This window comes from Myxocyprinus asiaticus, chromosome 23 (genome assembly GCF_019703515.2).
Source record: "Myxocyprinus asiaticus isolate MX2 ecotype Aquarium Trade chromosome 23, UBuf_Myxa_2, whole genome shotgun sequence".
Lineage (NCBI taxonomy): Eukaryota > Metazoa > Chordata > Actinopteri > Cypriniformes > Catostomidae > Myxocyprinus > Myxocyprinus asiaticus.
Window position 1 is genome coordinate 22,211,494 of NC_059366.1, and position 18,677 is coordinate 22,230,170.

Here is an 18,677-nt window from a genome sequence, read left to right on the forward strand (position 1 = left end):
AGTTCATCCTATTTACCCATCTGTATTAAAGAGAAGCAAAAATCAAATAAAATGCCATGCTCTCCTAAATCAGAGACAGAGCATACCTGAAGGAGCACAGCCTCCATATCCTCAGCTCCTGGGAATTCTCAGAAAAACTGAAGATACATTCCAAGGACCTGATTTGCATGAGACATAAGAATATGTGAAATCTTTTAGCTTAAGGCAAAGACAATAAAATCATGAAATCAATGATCTTATCACAGCTGTCCAGGGTTCCCGCAGTCAACCTGGAAAATATCAGGAACATTTAGAATTGCAATTTCCATGTTTGGAAAAGTCATAAGCAATTAATAGAATCTCAAAAATTCATGGAATAGCCATGGAAATTTCTATACTAAATATTTTTTCTGGTTTATACCTATAGCATATATGATAAATATGTTGTGTTATTTGTTTTTCTATTTGTTTTGTTTTGTTTTGTATATCTGTTTCCAGTAATCACGAACGACTTGAAAAGTCATGAAAAAGTTATGGTAATTTATTGGTCAAAATGCGTGGGAAAAACCCTACATACCTTATTACTTTGTAAATCAGGCCTTGGAACTGCAGTGTTAGTGTAACTGCTGGTCTACATCCTGATCCATAACAAAGGTTTGTTTCATGAATGTCATGAACAGCTCTCCATCCACAATCAATGGTAGCTATAATGGCTTTATTTTATCTGTAAGTGTTGAATGGAAGACTCGCTCTACATTTCAACCATTATGTTGCTTCACATAATGGGGCCAAGCATGGGTTTTACACATAAGTTGTACACATAAGAGCTAGTACATGGCTCTCATGTAAATAGTAACCCACTTTAAATGTGTTTGCTTTGAGAAAAGAATGCAAACAATGAGTGTTTTTCACATCTGCTTTCTCTCTCTTTCTCTCCAACCCCCCCCCCCCCCCGCAATGCTGCCCTCACCTATCTTCGCTGGAGCAGTGGATCATTTGGGCATTGAGTTCATGGGTAAGAAAAAGAAAGCTTTTTCGTATTGGCACAGTGATGAATCATGCTTACAGATTGTATGTGAGCCGAGGCGGCCGTGTGTCTGCTTTTGTGCAGCCGTGCCTCTCTTTTGATTGCATGTGTTTGAATGTGAACGTTGTTATGCCTTTTGACTGTTCATTGTATGTGGGCTAAAATGCTATTTTCCCTTCTTGACTTCTCACAACAAATAGCTTCTATGTATAAGTCCTAGATTCTTTAAGAATGAGCTCGTATTTGAATGGATCTATTTAAGTGATGAAGCTGATTCATACAGATTTGACTGGAGTAGAATGCCTATGAACAAGTTGTGCTGCATTTATCAAAGCTTAACAGACATAAGTTCACTTACATTGTGGCTATGTATGCGCTGTAGGGCAGGGTCAGAAAATAAGGGCTTGAAGCAAGAATGCCACCAAAAGTAGCAAAATTTTTCCAGGTATTTAAAATATAGGGCCAAAAAAAAAAAAAAAAAATGCCCCTGTAGTGAATTCCTCATTCCTTTTTATAATAATGGTTATCTAACCTTTGATATACAGTATTTCACAATATTCTATTCTAGGCTTATTTAGTTATGGGTTTATATACCATAGGGACCATTTCAATTTATTGATTCATTTAAAATATTTGACATAAATGGATGATATGCAACATTACCCCTGAAAATCAGTTACAAGGGGAAAATATTCCCCCATAATAAAAAGATAAATTTTTGCACTTGTGTTCAGTGATTAGTAATGGAGGGCAAATTATAAATGTACTGTTGAGGTGTCAGCACACTGCCTGCCAGTTACTGTTACTGTCTGTACGAGTAACTCCGATATTATGGTCTAATAAAATGTACTGTGAGTTTGACCAGAAATATGTAAGCTAGGAGTTCAGTTCTCTAGATAAATCACGAGATTATGCAAGTGTACATATTTTAGTTGTTTTTGGCAAATAAAATACAGAAAAGCATATGTACATCACACAATCTAAACGAATTCTTTCAGATTCTTTATAACAACATATCCCAACCAGGTGCAATTCAACAAGTTTCCCATGACAAACAATCAGTCTGTTCATACAGAATGCGAAACTGTTGCATGACGTGACACAATCACAGCTAATAAGAAGATATTTGATGTTTAGTGTACACTTATGTGGAGTGTGATTTTGGACCAATGAGATTTTTCAATGGACATGGTTACCCAGCACTCGACAAAATGCAACATGATCGGCATGTTCGAGAAGTCGCCATGTTGTGTCCCTCTGTGGGCATTCCACCCTGAAATTGGAGCTCACACATGCCCTTACATTCAAAAACACTTCCCACTTTGACCACTGGGGACACTGCTTGAAATTTCCATAACCACAGACCAAGTTTAGCACAAGAAAAGTCAACCTATTGTTTCTGAATTTACTGTGAGATCTGTCTGCAAAATAGCCTGTCGCTTGTCACGGTCTCGGCTGGTTAAGTCAAAAACTTAGTGTGGCATGGGGGGCGTGGTCGTGTGTCGGTCCGTGGGAGAGGGAGAGCGGTAAGGCTCGTCACCTGGGTCATAATTATCTCTAACACCTGTCTCTCATTATAGTGATGGCAGAGGGAGACCTGAAAAGGCATGCCAGAGCATCAGAGAGGGGAGAGAGTGACCCGAAAATACGATGGCACAGAGTTTTATTTGAACCGATTTCTTTATTATCGACGGTTACAGTCGATTGTGTATGTTTAAGAATAAAAGGATTGACCTTGAACCTGCTTGGTTGTTTCCTGACTTCTCCATTGCCCACAAATTAAGATCCTTTATACTTAGATTTACATGTAAGAGATTTTATTGCTTGTTCTAGCATCTAGTTATGACACAGTTCAATATTCTTGGAATAGTTTTTCAAACCCAACTGAATTTCTTTCTTCTGTGGAATACAAATGGAGATGTTAAGGACTGACAGCCTCAGTCCCATTGACTTTCATTGTATGGAAAGAAATAATAATAAAAAAAGAGCAGGGTCAGCATTTGTCGAAATGTCTCTTCTTGTGTTTCACGGTAGAAATAAATTCATATGGGTTTGGAAAGACATATGGGTGAGTAAATCAGAAAAGGATTTTAAATTTTGGGTGACTTGCTTAGTCATTCTTTATATGTTTGTGTTTTCTCTGTTAAGAATATTGTCATGCAAAGAGCACTTGACTGACTTTAACGTGACATCATCTCATGCCATGGAGAGAGAAGCATCTATCAGTATTTTGATTATAGAGCTTGAAAGATTCCCAGGGCTGTAGATCGATGGGCAAGTATGGGTAACAGCCAGATGGATTTTGTTCACGTTGATTTCCAATTTACATTGAAGAGGCCTGCAGCATGCCTCTTCCAGAAGGTTTTTGATTGAGAGGAGCAGGCTCTTCTATTGCTTTGATATCAGTATTTTGATTTCTTTTTTTCTCTTTGTCCAATCAAACTCTCCAAGATATACTCACCTCTGTCAGCACTCTTCACTGAAAACCCTAATAAGTTCATTGCACTCATTTGATTGAGTAAACCCGTTCGAGAACATGCCCATCAGAACGTTGCGGTCATGGCTCACTTCCTCCTTCATGAAGCAAGGAGCCACTGCGGCTGCTCCCCAACCTGGTCCGTCCTGGGCTGATGCTCAGCCGGCCGGGTCGGCAAGCACCGCGGGTGATCTGGATGTGGACATCCCATCCCCCAGCACGCTCGTTCTATCCGGAAGAGCTGTCGAGCGTTACAGGCGGTCCGCCTCAGGGTGGATTTAATGTGTCGTTCTCGGCTCGCGACGAGAATGAGCTTTCAATCACAGCACATGAGTGTGGGCTTCTGCTATTGGAAGCGGAAAAATCTTCTGAGCTCCCGCCCATGGCAGCTGTGCTTGCCCGGGCGGCTGCAAACATCGGTGCGCCCATCTCCCAAGGGGGGCTTTTTGGCGACACCGTCGAGGAATTTGCCCATCAGTTCTCGACGGTGAGGAAGCAGACTGAGGCAATTAAGCACATCCTGCCGCGGTGCGACTCGGCAGCCTTCAGGCCTCCGAAGTCCCGCACCCCATCTGCTTCTCGCCAGAGCTGTTCCCCTGCAGTGCCAGCCCCGGATCCCGCACCATCAGAGCCCGTATGCCGGCCTCAGAGAAGAAGATCCTCCTACGGGAAGTCAGCTCCACCTGCCGGTCAGCCGGCCCCCAAGAACCCCAGACGGGCTTCAAGGCGGTCCTGACACGGGCAGCCCAGGGGTGTGGCAACTACTCCTGACCGGTCTGGCCCGGGTGATCTCTCCAGCCCCACTGTCACCCCTGGGCCAGCGAGTGGTGAGTATTATACCACCGAGGGCCCCCTGGGCCTCAGCACCTACATGGTCAATAAAAGAGCAGTTTCCTCATTCCCTGGGCCAGCGCACTCGTGACGGCCAGGTGCTGGAAGTCTTTCCGGTCAATCAGGCGAACACAAGTACCTACCGTTCCCTCGTTCTCTATCGAGAGACAGCCGGCGAACAGGTAAGTGTGCTGATCTCTGGGGTAGCTTGCCCACCCCAGTCACCGGCCACCATTGTGGGCTTGCGGATCAGCACGTCCCCCCTGGGCTGTCTTCCAGGTGAGGCGCCTGCTCTGCCTTGCCGCGAAGTCCAGTCGTCCCCTTGGAGCCACTGTCGCGGAAGCTGGAGGCCTGGTTAGTGCTCTCCAGCCCCTCACGGTGGCTCATCAGGAAGATTTGCCTCGGCTACGCGATCCAGTTCACTAGACGCCTGCCCAGGTTCAGTGGCATACTCTCCATTACGGTGCAGGATGAGGGTGCATCCGGGCGGAGGTTACAACCCTTCTGGTGAAGGGAGCAATTGAGCCCGTCCCCGTAGCCGAGCTGCGCAAGGGCTTTTACAGCCCTTATTTTATCATGCCCAAGAGAGGGGGAGGGTCGTGCCCAATCTTGGATCTGCGTGCCTTGAACAAAGCCTTACACAGGCTTCTGTTCAGAATGCACATCCTGGCGTCAGTATGACATCAGGCAGAAGGTAGCGGCACCAGTGAAACAATTTCAGGGGCTCCTGGAGCATATGGTATCCTCGGCGATGGTTCTCCCCCTCGGGTTGATGCATATGAGACCGCTTCATCACTGGCTACAGACTCAAGTCCAGAAGTGGGCATGGCGCCACGGCACCCTGCGTGTGACCATCATGCCACAGTGCCGTCAGACTTTCAGCCCTTGGTCGGACCTGGTGTTTCTATGGGCAGGTGTTCCCCTAGAGCTGGTCTCAAGGTGTGTTGTGGTCATGACAGGCACCTTGAACTTGGGCTTGGGTGCAGTGAGCAGCAAGTCCTGTTCGTTGCGCCATACTGGCCCAACTGGACTAGGTTCTCGGATCTGATGCTGCTCTACAAGGTGACTGTATGCCTTGAAGTGGCGTCTCTTCATGAACTGGTGTTCTTCCCATGGGGAAAACCCACAGAGATGTGCCATCAGGCCTGTGCTGTCTTTCCTTCAGGAAGGGCTGGAGAGACGACTGTCTCCCTCTATCCTGAAAGTGTATGTGGCTGCCATAGCAGCTCACCACGATACACTGGACGGGAGACCCTCATGACAGCACGACCTGATCAACAGGTTCCTCAAGGGCACAAGGAGGTTGAATCCTCCTAGACCGTGCCTGATTCCTTCTTGGGATCTCTCTGAGGTTCTACCTGCCCTACAGAGAGCCCCCTTTGAGACCCTGGAGCAGGCCAAGCTCAGCACTTTGTCTCTGAAGATGGCCCTCCTGGGACCTGCAGGCACTCTCTGTTACCAGCGAATGCCTGGAGTTCGGACTGGCACACTCTCACGTGATCTTGAGACCCTGGCCCGGTTACATACCGAAAGTCCCCACCACTCCTTTTCGGGACCAGGTGGTGAAACTGCAAGTGCTCCCTTCAGTGGAGGAAGACCTGGCCTTGTCGTTGCTATGTCCAGTTTGCACCCTGCGAATCTATCCGGACTGCACACAGAGCTTTAGATGCTCGGAGCAGCTCTTTGTCTGCTTTGGAGGGCAGCAGAAGGGGAAAGCTGTCCCCAAGCAGAGGCTGACCCATTGGATTGTGGATGCCATTTTCCTCGCATACCAATTGCAGGACTTGCCGTGCCCCTTGGGAATCCAGGCGCACTCCACTAGAGGTGTTGCGTCCTCCTGCGCACTGGCAAGGGGGGTCTCTCTAGCAGACATATGCAGAGCTGTGGGTTGGGCTACACCCAATACCTTCGTGAGGTTTTACAAACTATGCATAGAGCCGGTTTCGACCCGAGTGTTACATGGAAACAGCAGGTAGGCCGGGCGGCCGGTTGGGTGTACCGCTTGCATTGCGCCTTTCCCCTTTTTCAAAGGTGATGATGTGTGCCTTTTGTCCACAACAGTTCCCCGAATCCAGTGAACCCCGGATGCCTCATTAATTCTTAAGCACTGTTCGGTGACGAACTGAGCGGAGGAGTTACGGCACCAGGCCCAGTACTCGTGGTATACACCTTTTCAGGTGAGCCCGTGTGGTCGGGCTCAGTGCTCCATACATGGTGATTCCCATTGGTAATCCCGTATGATGAGTTTCCACTGTTTGGTTTCCCTGTAGATGAACCCTGTGTTTCCCCTCGCCAGAGCTTTCTCTGCCTCAGCCACTGTTGCTGCATACCCTCTCTGTAGATAGGGTCCTCTGGTGGTATCATTCCATATGTGAATTTCCCCGTTGGTAAGTCCGTGTGAGGTATTCTCCACATGTTAACCTCCCTCCGGTAGGATGTGGTCTCCGTAGTTCACTCCCTCCTGGAGAGGGAAGAGCACTTCACAGCACTATTCTAGAAAGTGCTCAGCGGAAATTGCTTAACAGCAATCAGGTAAGGCTCTGCCGGTAGCCTCCTTGAGTAAGTGCCTCCTCCCCCCTTAACGGGACTAGGGAGACGCCTTACCTAACTCGCTGGAAGGTCACGACGTGGTTGAGCACTCGCTGCGAGGCACGCAGCAGCTTGCTCATGTCCACTCTTCCGTACCTCATGACATGGTTCAGCGCCTGCGGTGTTTCCTATAGGAACCCCTATTGACACTACATCAACACAACGTCGAGTGAGTGACAAACAGGGAACATCTTGGTTACTGATGTAACCTCTGTTCCCTGATGGAGGGAACAAGATGTTGTGTCCCTCCTGCCGCGGCGCTGAACCGGCCACTGACATGGCCGGGACTCTCTATCGGCTCTTCAGCATAAATCTGAATGAATGGTGCACGCCATTGTTGTGGCTTCTGCAACCTCAGTGCAAAATCACTCGAAGTCTTGAGGTTTTGATGCCAGAAGATAGACTTTATTATTATATAGTTTGCAGAGTAACTGAACTGTCTGTGTTTAAACATGCCTATATACACATAATCCACCAGGGCATGACCAATACACGCCATACATTTTGTTCTGTGTTTTCAGTCTGTTATTTTTAACAAAGGAACAGGAAAATATTTGAAGGAGGCCTCACCATCTGGAACCTCTTTAATGGCTTATCCTATATTTTCTCTAGTGTCAAAACATGAGACTCATGTTTACTATATATGAGTACCATATGTGAGCACACATTCCCTTTTAAGAGGGCCTCATTTTCACAGGCCTCTACACACAAACCCACACAGAATGGTGGGTATAAACATAAATGCTTGACCATCAGAAATAATTGTAGAATAAAATGGCTATATTTACATTGATTATACTTGATTAATTTATATTTAACTTGATAAAAAATATTCCACATATCCCCCTCTGTGACTTTTGGAAGTTACACCTTCACTTTCTTTACTCAGAGTGCAGTTTCATAATTCAGTCGCCTCAGTTATGCTATCTAGTGACTCAATTAACTCACACAGCTTCACTACCAATGACCAGATCATGCAACCGCACTCCAGTGGAGATTACAGAACCAAACATCTCCATTCAAATTTGATTAAGAATAGAGTATATTTTCTGTCTCCATATTCATTCAATAAATGAAACATATAAGCCTTGCTTGTGTTTGTCATAGTTACATAGAGTATATCAAACATAAAACAAAATATTCATAATAATCAAGAGTTCTTTTTTGTAGTGTACATAGCTTCAACCCAGATACTTTGCGCATCGTAGAGGGTCACCATCTGGGGAGAGGTTAGGCTAACACTTACACCCAGGGTGTGGCTCATCTTTATTAATCTTCTTCGTCTTCATTTGAGGTACTTGAATTCTCATCCAATGTTTGTGAATCCCAATTTGGTTTATAAAGCCAATCCTGATAATATACACTTCGGTTACCCTCTAATATCATTTTCCCATTATCTTGACATCCTAGCATTTCCATTTGCTTAACTGTGGCTTTGATAACTAGTGACCTCAATAAAGGAAGTACACAACAAAACAATAGCCCTCCTATCATTATTGCAATTCCAAAAACATTCCCAATTTAGCAAACCATGCCCCCCATGCTCCTAACTTTAGATCAAACCAATCCCACATTTGATTACCTCTTCCAGCATTTGCTTTAACTTCGGTTCTTACATTTTTTAATTTAATCATGACTTCACTAAATGTTCCTCCTGGAGCAGTATTATTTGGTATAAAAGTACAACATTGATCTCCAAACATAACACATACACCCCCTTTGTCTTCCAATAACCAATCAAGAGCCTGCCTATTTTGCCATGTCATCCTACTTGTTTCATGTACTTGTTCTCCTAATGCATATAAAGAATCATCAGTGTAATTAATAAACCTTTGTTGATTATAGTAAATATAATTGATCCATTCTGTGTTTTTATTTTGTGTGATCCAAACGAATATTGATTCAAACCCTGCTTTGACTTCATCTCTAGCCTTAAATTCATTAGGTATATTCCTGGGTTGACCAATTGAATCTATATACAGTGCATCTGGAAAGTATTCACAGCGCTTCACTTTTTCCACATTTTGTTATGTTACAGCCTTATTCCAAAATGGATTAAATTAATTATTTTCCTCAAAATTCTACAAACAATACCCCATAATGACAACGTGAAAGTAGTTTGTTTGAAATCTTTGCAAATTTATTAAAAATTAAAAATAAAATAAAAATCACATGTAATCTCATATAACTCTATTGAAGGTAATGCTATAGTTTGATTTTCACATTCTTCTGGATATATTTTTATTCCCTTTCCTAATCCTTGTTCTTGAAGTACTGGGGCTCTTACAGGTACATTTGATTGCCAAGCATTTGTTTTGTCTAAGTACCAAACAGTAGCACATCTTCCCTTGAATTCTGCCATATCAAGAGTTCCTTCAGGCTTATTATAGCACGCATACTCTTGGCTATAATCTATGTTGTACCATTTTGGGATTTCTACCTTTCTTTCTTTTATTTTATTTTTTTCTTTTACATCCCAATATCTACACCAATCTCCCCAATGTGGTTTATTAAATTGCTCCTTAAGGATGGAATTACCTGCAAAAGCCAAACACTCAGCTTAGCAGTAGGGTCTAAAATGCTTTTCTAGATGACAAAAGTTTCTATTAAATTCAGCACATTTTTGATAGTCATGTGGATTTTGAACTACTATTACCTTGTTTAAGGGTGATTTGGAGCACAGTAAGCTATTTTCCATACTTGTCTCTCTTGCTGTAAACGTTGCCCATTCGTACCATTCGTTATTTTGCGCTGTTTCCCATAAACTATCTAATTCATTAATTTTTTCATTACTATTGATATCATTATTAATGTTTCTATGTTGTTTTGATATCTTCTGTTCTTTATTCAATTCTTGTTCTGTTGGGGTTATTATTGAGTTGTTACTGGGTCTGACCGAGGGCTGAAAAATCAATTGTAGGGAAGTCTGGTTGAAATTTTGAGCAGTGGTGTTGGCTGTAGTTTGGGCTTGTAGTAGAGAAGCTTGGGTGGTATTGATTGTGGCTTGAGCTTGGAGTATCAGATGCAGTAAATATTTGATGATAATTAGACATGCTATTGGACTCATTCCTTCCACTCTCTTGATTCTTTCTGCTTTGCTCAGCTGTTTGTGCATCTCTTTTTGAGCTTTTGCCATTCTGCACTCTTTCGTCCTTTGTCTCTGGTCTCTCCTCACTTTCTTCTGTATTGTCTGTTTCAAGTCTCTCTACTTCTCTTTCCTTCCTTACCCTGGGAACTCTTGAGCAGTGGTTTAGATGATACCAGGTGGTGCTTCCTTCCACTTGGACTGTTGTTGAAGTAGCTGTCACCACTTTGTAAGGTCCCTCTCTCTCCTGGGCTCATTCCACTGGTCACGTGATGACTGGACAAGATGTCTCTGTCTCCTCTTTGGGCTCCTTTCTCTTTTCTTGTTAGTTTCTTCATATAAGACCTAAGTTCCATTTGCAATTGCTCTAGAGGGGGTCCTTTGTAGGGACCTCTGCAATGTGGCACAGGCATGGGTCGACCCGTAAGCATCTCATGCTGTGTTAAGTGTGTGCGATAGCTCATTAGCGCAAGAGGTAAAGCATCAATCCAGTTGAGTTTAGTACTTTCACATATTTTGTTAAGTTTGGCCTTGAGGGTACCATTCACCCTTTCTACCATCCCTTGGGATTGTGGGTGATAAACACACCCTAGCCTCTGTTTTATTCTCAATTGTTGCAATACTTGTTTTACAGTTTTTTGAATGAATGCTGATCCATTATCTGAACTTATTTCTGATGGTATTCCAAATCTAGGGATCACTTCTCTTTTTAGAAATTTAATTACTGTTCCTGCCCCCTCATCTGCTGATGGTATTGCTTCTACCCATCTGCTAAATCTGTCTATTACCACAAACATATACCTTTTGCCTTGTACTCGCTTTATCATGTCCACATAATCCATCACCTGGTATTGGTATGTGGCCTATTGGTGTCGCTGTTCCTTTCCTAACATTGATATTTTGGCACAAACTTCACATGTGGACAGAAAATCGTCTATCATTGCATGTAAGTATGGAGACCAATATCCCTGCTGTTTAATTTTTTTTATCACTTCCCCCCTTGCGCAATGGTCAAAACCATGCGCATCTGGAATAAGAATGTTTAAAAGTGTGGTTGGTGCAACGATCTGTCCTTCATGTGAACACCAAATATCTTGTGTGTCTTTCGTGGCTCCTCTTTGGTGCCACATGGAGTGTTCATAAGGACCTGCTTGTTGTTGAATTTGAATAATATCATCCAATTGAGGTTGTGGTTCTATAAGAACTACTGGCTCTAATATTGCTACCTGACATCCTGATGCTTTTTTAGCTTCCAAATCTTCTTTGTTGTTACCCTTAATGACATTTCCTTTTTTTTATGAGCCTGACATTTGATGATTGCTAATCATTTTGGTAGCATCATAGCAGAAATTAATTGACCTATCTGTTCAGCATGTTGGATGGGAGTTCCATCACTCTTTTTGAAGCCTCTCTGTTTCCACACTGCTCCAAACAGATGACATACGCCATGAGCATAAACTGAATCTGTGAAAATATTTGCTGTTTGTCCCTTTGCTAATTGACACGTAGTCGTGGGAGCTTTTAATTCTGCTAATTGAGCAGAGCAAGGCTGTACACACTGTTGGGATATTACAGGCACAAATTCATCCATGTTTTTCTTTACTACTGAGTATCGTGTATGAGTTCCCAAATAATCTCTAAAACTGGAACCATCCACAAAGTAAGTGACTTCTGCTTCAGAGATTGGCGTAGACTCAAGATCTGGCGGTAACCTAGTGAATGCCAATGAATTAGCCACACAGTCATGTGGCTCACCTTCATAAGCCAAAGGAATCAATTCAGCTGGATTAACTGTATTACATCGCTTAATGGTAAAATCTGGATATGTAATTAATGATGAATATGTTAGAATGTGGGCTTGAGTCAGAACAAATTTTCCTTGTTCTAGTAACTCCACAATTTTATGATGCATATAAATGGTTACTGGGTATCCCATAGTTAATGTAGATGCTTTCTCATATGCGTAATATACTGCTGCAAGGCCTTGTCGGTAACATGGTGGGTAACCTTGCGCTACATTGTCCAGCTTAGAGCTATAGTAAGCTATGGGTTGTTTTTTCCTACCACTGCAGGTCTCTTGCATCAGTACAGCTGATGCATAGCCATCAGCTCTGTTTGCCACATACAGGTGAAACGGTATAGTGTAGTCGGGATTACAGAGGGCAGGTGCCCTTTGTAATTCTTTCTTTATAGATTCAAATGCTAGCATCGCATCTGTATTCCATCTTAGTGGAGTACTTACATTTTGCAATCCTGCTTGTTTCATGATTTCTCTCAGTGGAGCTGTTTTTACTGCATATTCCTCTATCCAATCAGAACTGAAGCCTGTCATTCCTAAGAAAGTCATCATCTGTCCTACTGTTTGTGGCAATAGTGTTTTACTTATGCCTTCTACGTGATCTGGGGCTATAGCTTTTGTGCCATATGAGATCAATTGTCCTAAATACTCAACCTGTGGTTGGCAATACTGTAGTTTTGTTTTGGATGCCTTGTGACCTCATTGAGCTAATTTAGTAAGTACTTTAATAGAATCTCTATGACATTGTTCCAATGATGTGGAACAAATCATCAAATCATCTACATACTGCAGCAGAGTACTGTCTATCATTAGGTCTTCTAAATCAGCCTTGAGAACTTGACTGAATATATGTGGTTAGTGTTTAAATCCCTGCGGCATTCTGGTATAGGTGTACTGTTTACCAGCATATGTGAATGTAAACAAGTGTCTACTTTCCTCTGCTACCAGAACACTGAAAAAGGCATAAATCAATCACAGTAAAGTATTTGGCATCAGGAGGGACATTTTTCAGCAGTGTGTGCGGGTTTGGAACATCAGCTGGCCAATCCTCTACTACAGAGGTGTCAAACTCCTGGTTCCTGGAGGACCTCAGCCCTGCAGGGTTTAGTTTCAGCCCTGCTCCAAAATGCCTGCTTGTAATCTTAAAGCACTCCTGAAGACCTTGATTAGCTGATTCAGGTGTGTTTAATTAGGGTTGGAGCTAAACTCTGCTGGACTGTGGCCCTCCAGGAACTGAGTTTGACACCCCTGCTCTACTATATCATTGATTGCTCGTAAGTCATGAACGAGGCGCCATTTAGATTTGTTTGCTTTGATCACAGGAAAAATTGGAGTATTACAGTAACTGTTTGTTTCCATTAACACTCCTGCTTTCACTAGACCTTCAATAGTGTCTTTTATGCCTGTTTCAGCCTCAGGCCACAAAGGGTACTGCGATTTTCTTGGCAGTCGTGCACCCGGCTTAAGTTATATTCTTATTGGGCTGGCTGAATTTACCAGTCCTACATCTGTGTCATGCTGAGACCATAACTCAGTTGGTACCTGACGCTCCACTTCTTTAAACAGTTCAGCATCAATAGTCTCTACCAATTTGGGTGTTGTTATCATCTGCTTTTGTATTTTTTTACTAATGACTACTTCCTGAGGAGTACCCATCAATATAGTTTCACACAAATTTTATATGTAATTTTTGTCAGCAGAATGAAAAATCAATGGATTTACTGTTGGTTCCCATTGGCACTGTTTAGCTTTTTTCATCATTGGCCCCAAATCTTTTGCATTCCAATTTTTTCCTACATATAATGATACATGTGGAGCAGAATCTGCTACATTAAACCAATTTTTTACAAATTCACTCTCAGTTACACTCAAAGCTGTTCCCTGTTTACCTATTATGGTGTATTGTGAGGTCATTTCGATTTTTTTTTCTTTCAGTTCCTTCCTGCCATTTCGATTTTTGCATCTCTCGCAGGATCATATATCATTGTACAGTGAAATTCTGATTTTGACAACCGTGTTTCAGGAATCTGTGCTTCAATAAACTTTTCCCATTTATTAACTGTCTGTCTCATATCATTTTCTATCTGTCCTATCCAGTACACATTTGCTCTTGGCTCAGAAATCATCATTTGAGTTCTTATTCCCTGTAAGTCTATATACACTCCCTCCGAAGAAAACAAAATGTGAAGTCCCAATTTACATAATGCATCTCTCCCTAACAAATTAACAGGAGTCTGATTTGATAGGTGTAGCTGCACTTTTGTTTTTAGTTTGTAGACACACTGGAGCGGTCATAGGAATTAGCTGCATTTGTCCCGAGAATCCTACTTTCTTTGCAAATTTTCCAGACAAGGGGAGATGTGAGGCATAATTTGAATTTACACACGTGTAAACCGCTCCTGTGTCTACTAGCATGGGTGTGGTTTTTCCCTCTATTTTAACCTGCAGCATAGGTTCTTGATCAGCATTGGTTGTTAAAATTGGAAGCTGACTCTCCCCTGTAGGATTCTCTGGGAATCCCTAATATCCTTGATTTGGACCTCCCCAAGGGTTTACTGGGCCTTGAGATGGACCCTGAAAGGGCTGTTGCCAACTTCTTTTTCTTTTTCATACTACACTTTTATTTTCTCTAACGCTGTCCGTGCCTGTTCATAACAATCTAAAGGCAAGTTTCTCTCAATTTTTCTATCCTGTTTCTTCTTCGGTCTCACTCCCAGTTTTGTTTGTCTTTCTTTTTTTAACTCCACATGTCCCTCCATCTGCATTTCTCCTAAAACCTCTACAGTTCCCTTGAGTATTGGGAACCTTCTGAGGGCACATATGGAGGTGGTTTAACAAGGATTTCTCCTTTTTTCTTATCTCTTTTTCTGCATCCTTCAGTATTTTTCTTGCATGTCTTAAATTTTTCATAGAATTTTCTCCTTCCTTTTTGAACAGGGCTAGCACCTCTTTCACTTTTTCCCTTTTTGTTTCTCTCTTTTGATTTTTTTTTTTACTCTCATCTTTAGTTTTATAATTTTTATCAATGTTTCCATTTTCTCGCACAATGCTACATCAAATGTCCCTTCCTTTGGCCATTTTGTTATCATATCTTTGGTTATCTTTTGCCATTTGTTTGAGAGTTTATCGATAAGTTCTTTACACAATGGATTTTTTAATCCTAATATGTCCACAGGAGTGGCTGCCATGATTTTTCCTATAATACACCAAATCCTATCTTTAGGAAAAATATATCACTGTATCAATATTTGTGGCTATTTTTTATTTTTGGACAATTTTATTTGTTCAATTAATATGATCTTCCTAAAGAAATTCAGTTATTTTTATTTATTTATAACCAATCTTTCCTATCTACTTAACCTGCAATTTAATTGTATTAATTATTATACCACATACATGTACAAATTTCCTGTATATTGTCAATTTACTTTTAGGATCACTCTGCATATATATAGTGCCAAACCACTATAACAGTTACTTTTTCTTAGAGTCTTTATTTCTTTCACTGTTATTTCTACTTGGCAAACAAAGAATGAAAAATTATTTTATCACCATTCATTTAGATAACTCATTAAATTTAAAGGAAATAGTATATCTTACTATTTTAGTTTATTTCCTACTACAATAATCTGCAAAGCTAATAACTTGAAACAAATTTTCTAATTTGTTTCACTTTCACCATTCAGTACATAAGTTCATAAAAGGCACTTTATTGTTGTGTGGGGCTCAAATTTCTCATACTTCAAGTTTCTCATACATATATATTCTCATATATACTTGTCTCATTTGTTTGGGCTCATTATTTCTCATACATATATATTCTCATATATATTTGTCCCAGTTGTATGGGCTCATACAGACGTTCTTTGTCCCTTTTTTATTTTTTATTCAGGGCTCATTCTCTCATACTGTCCTCTCAATTGTGACAATAAATTGTCCACAAGATACAGAACTAATTTTCTCATACATCCACAGTCACACCAACACTCTTACAGACACAGAAACTTTCACACAAACACAAGGCCTTTATAAACACAGAGCTCTCAAAGAATACAATAAAATTCTAAATTGCAACTATTCTGCCACCTCTCTTAGGTGACCTGCAGGATTTCTTGCCTACCCAGCTTCTTTAAATTTGATCTGTTTTTATTTACTAATATCCATCAAGGCCCTCTTAACAGTAAAACCAGATCATTGCATGCAATTATTTCTTCTGGAATCAGAACACTTTATTCTTTTTTTTTCTTTTTTTTTCTTTTTTTTTTAATTTGGAGGAGCTTTTTGAATGTCCTTACCACCACGGGCAGATTCTGGCAAGCAACACAAACTAATTATATAAGCAAAAAATGCTTACCATTTTAAGTGGCCACTGTTTGAGTTGCTCGTCCAGCTAGCCCGTCGTGGTGTTCCACTCTGCTCCTTTCCAGTGTCCCATCTGGGGTGCCAATTTGTTGTGGCTTCTGCCACCTCAGTGCAAAATCACTCAAAGTCTTGAGATTTTGATGCCAGAATATAGACTTTATTATCAGAGATAAACAAAGCCAACCCAGAGTAACTGGGTAACAGTCTGCAGAGTAACTGAACTGTTTGTGTTTAAACATGCCTATATACACATAATCCACCAGGGCGTGACCAATACACTCCATAGATTGTGTTCTGTGTCTTCAGTCTGTTATTTTTAACAAAGGAACAGGAAATTATTTGAAGGAGGCTTCACCATCTGGAACCTCTTTAAGGGCTTATCCTATATTTTCTCTAGTGTCAAAACATAAGACTCAAGTTTACTATATATGAGTACCAAATGTGAGCACACATTCCCTTTTAAGAGGGCCTCATTTTCACAGGCCTCTACACACAAATCCACACAGTAAAATACATGCTTGACCATCAGAAATAATTGTAGAATAAAATATCTAAATTTACATTGATTATACTTGATTAATTTATATTTAACTTGATAAAAAATATTCCACACCATCTCCTTTTATACCCATATGTCCGGCGTGGAGAGTGGCATGCAAATTCCACTTGCCAATTCTCATTGGCCTTTTCTATTTTAAGCAAAGGTGATTGGGGCTCTCAAGATCGAACCCCTAGTGTCACTACATTGACACAACATCTCGTTCCCTCCATCAGGGCACAGAGGTTACATCAGTAACTAAGACATTTTCATTTTGCCAACCCACTTACACCTAGTTTGCACAAAATTACCAAACTTCCTTGGCCGTGCCCACTGACATGACATATGGCATAGCACTGTGCTTAAGACGTAGCACTCTTAAAATAGAGCCCATGGTCTTACTGTCTTACAGAGGCCTGAACCCAGCACTTCAGGTTTTGTATCATTTCAATTCATGAAAAATTAAAAATGTCTCTTTTGAGGTCTAGATTTAAATGTAACATTTATTTATGTGTTACACTTAATATTATATGTGTATATTGTGATGTATATTGTTGTCAACCAAGTATTTATTTAGTATACATTATTAAATATAGTGATGTAAATTTTGGTTATTAATCACCCCTTTTCAAATCCATGGTTAAACACAAGAGTAGAACTTGGTGGCTTTTACATCAGAGCCGGGACACTGGCTGGTACATTTAGAGGGAGAAGTACTTTGATATGAAGAGGGGTTCTCTGGGTTGGCACCAAGTGAGGAAGAGCGATCTGGCTCCTGGGAGGAGGTTTAGTACCTTGACCACAATCAGAGCTCTTTGAGAGGGAAAAAAGATACATGGAAGACCCCAGTTGTCTCAAGTAATCAAATCAGGTTTACATGTGAAATTTCTAACTATGGTCTCAAATCCTTCAACTGACAGAATAGACCACAGTTTTGTATAAATACATACATAAGATGCTTATACAGTAAGGGTAAATAGTCATTAAGGAGACACTTATTCATGCAAAAAATTTTAACTTAACATTTTTTCAAGCTTTTTTTATTCATTTTTTACACTTTTATATGTGAAATGTTCCAGTTTGAAAACCCCTGGGCTAGTAGACCGCTGCAGAGCCCACATTAGTGCAAAACAGTGGACAGGGCCTAAGTGTTTAATTCTGCCATCTAAAAAAAGAAGAACATGAATGCTGAGACATGTTCAGAACTTCATTTATCTCACACAGCTGTAGGACTCAGCATGATAGCTTGTTTAAGCTTTCACTTTTGCATTTTTTTTTTTTTGTATGCAATGGTTTGATAGCTGCCATGTGCACACTCAGAGCTCAGAATGATTCCTGTGAAGAAAGTATCACTTCCTCTGTGCAGCAAAGGCAAAGAGTGGACTATATGAATGAAAGAGGGTAGAGTAATTCGTGCAGGTCTTTGAGGATGAGGATGAGAGAAATAGTAGAAGAAAGAAATTAAAGTATTCTTTGAAATTTTTTGGTGAAAAAAATAAAAATAAGCAGGGATGCTGTAATGATATATAAAGTAAATGATCTTTCTATTAGAAGTTTTAACTTACTAAAGTAAAATTATTGCTAGACCCGTGGGAAGTCAGAACCTATTAGTTTTTAGTTTTTGTGAGTTTTATAGACTTTCTTCCATATCTTTTCTGTTTGAGTTTAAGTGATGCTGGAAAGCTGTCTTATGTTTTGAGATGAAGCTGTATAGTGATTGCTGGTTATTTGTGAGTAAAACGAACTCATGTGAACTGTGGAAAACAGTTCCCGCTCCCTCCTTTATCTGCCCAACCTGAACCTTTGTTACACTGGTGTCGAAACCCGGGATAAGGAGGAAGGTACGCTGCTATGGAGTCATCTTTGCCACTGGAGGAAGTGTTTTCGATCCCCCGAGGCACAACACCAGGCCCTCATGGATCTGTGGGCGGAGCAGCAACAGCGCTTCGAGGTGCTCCTTTGAGGCCAAGAGGAGGACTGATTGGCATTGTG

At 41.3% G+C, this 18,677-nt stretch overlaps 1 protein-coding gene across 1 annotated transcript in view; it reads left to right on the top strand.

Moving 5' to 3' along the window:
- The window catches only part of LOC127414195 (pro-neuregulin-3, membrane-bound isoform-like), a 602,373-nt gene that overhangs the window by 527,828 nt on the left and 55,868 nt on the right, over positions 1 to 18,677 (top strand). Inside the window, exon 4 of the mRNA XM_051652025.1 lies at positions 968 to 994. Within this exon, the coding sequence (XP_051507985.1) occupies positions 968 to 994 (27 nt within the window). The remainder of the gene's footprint in view (positions 1 to 967; positions 995 to 18,677) is intronic.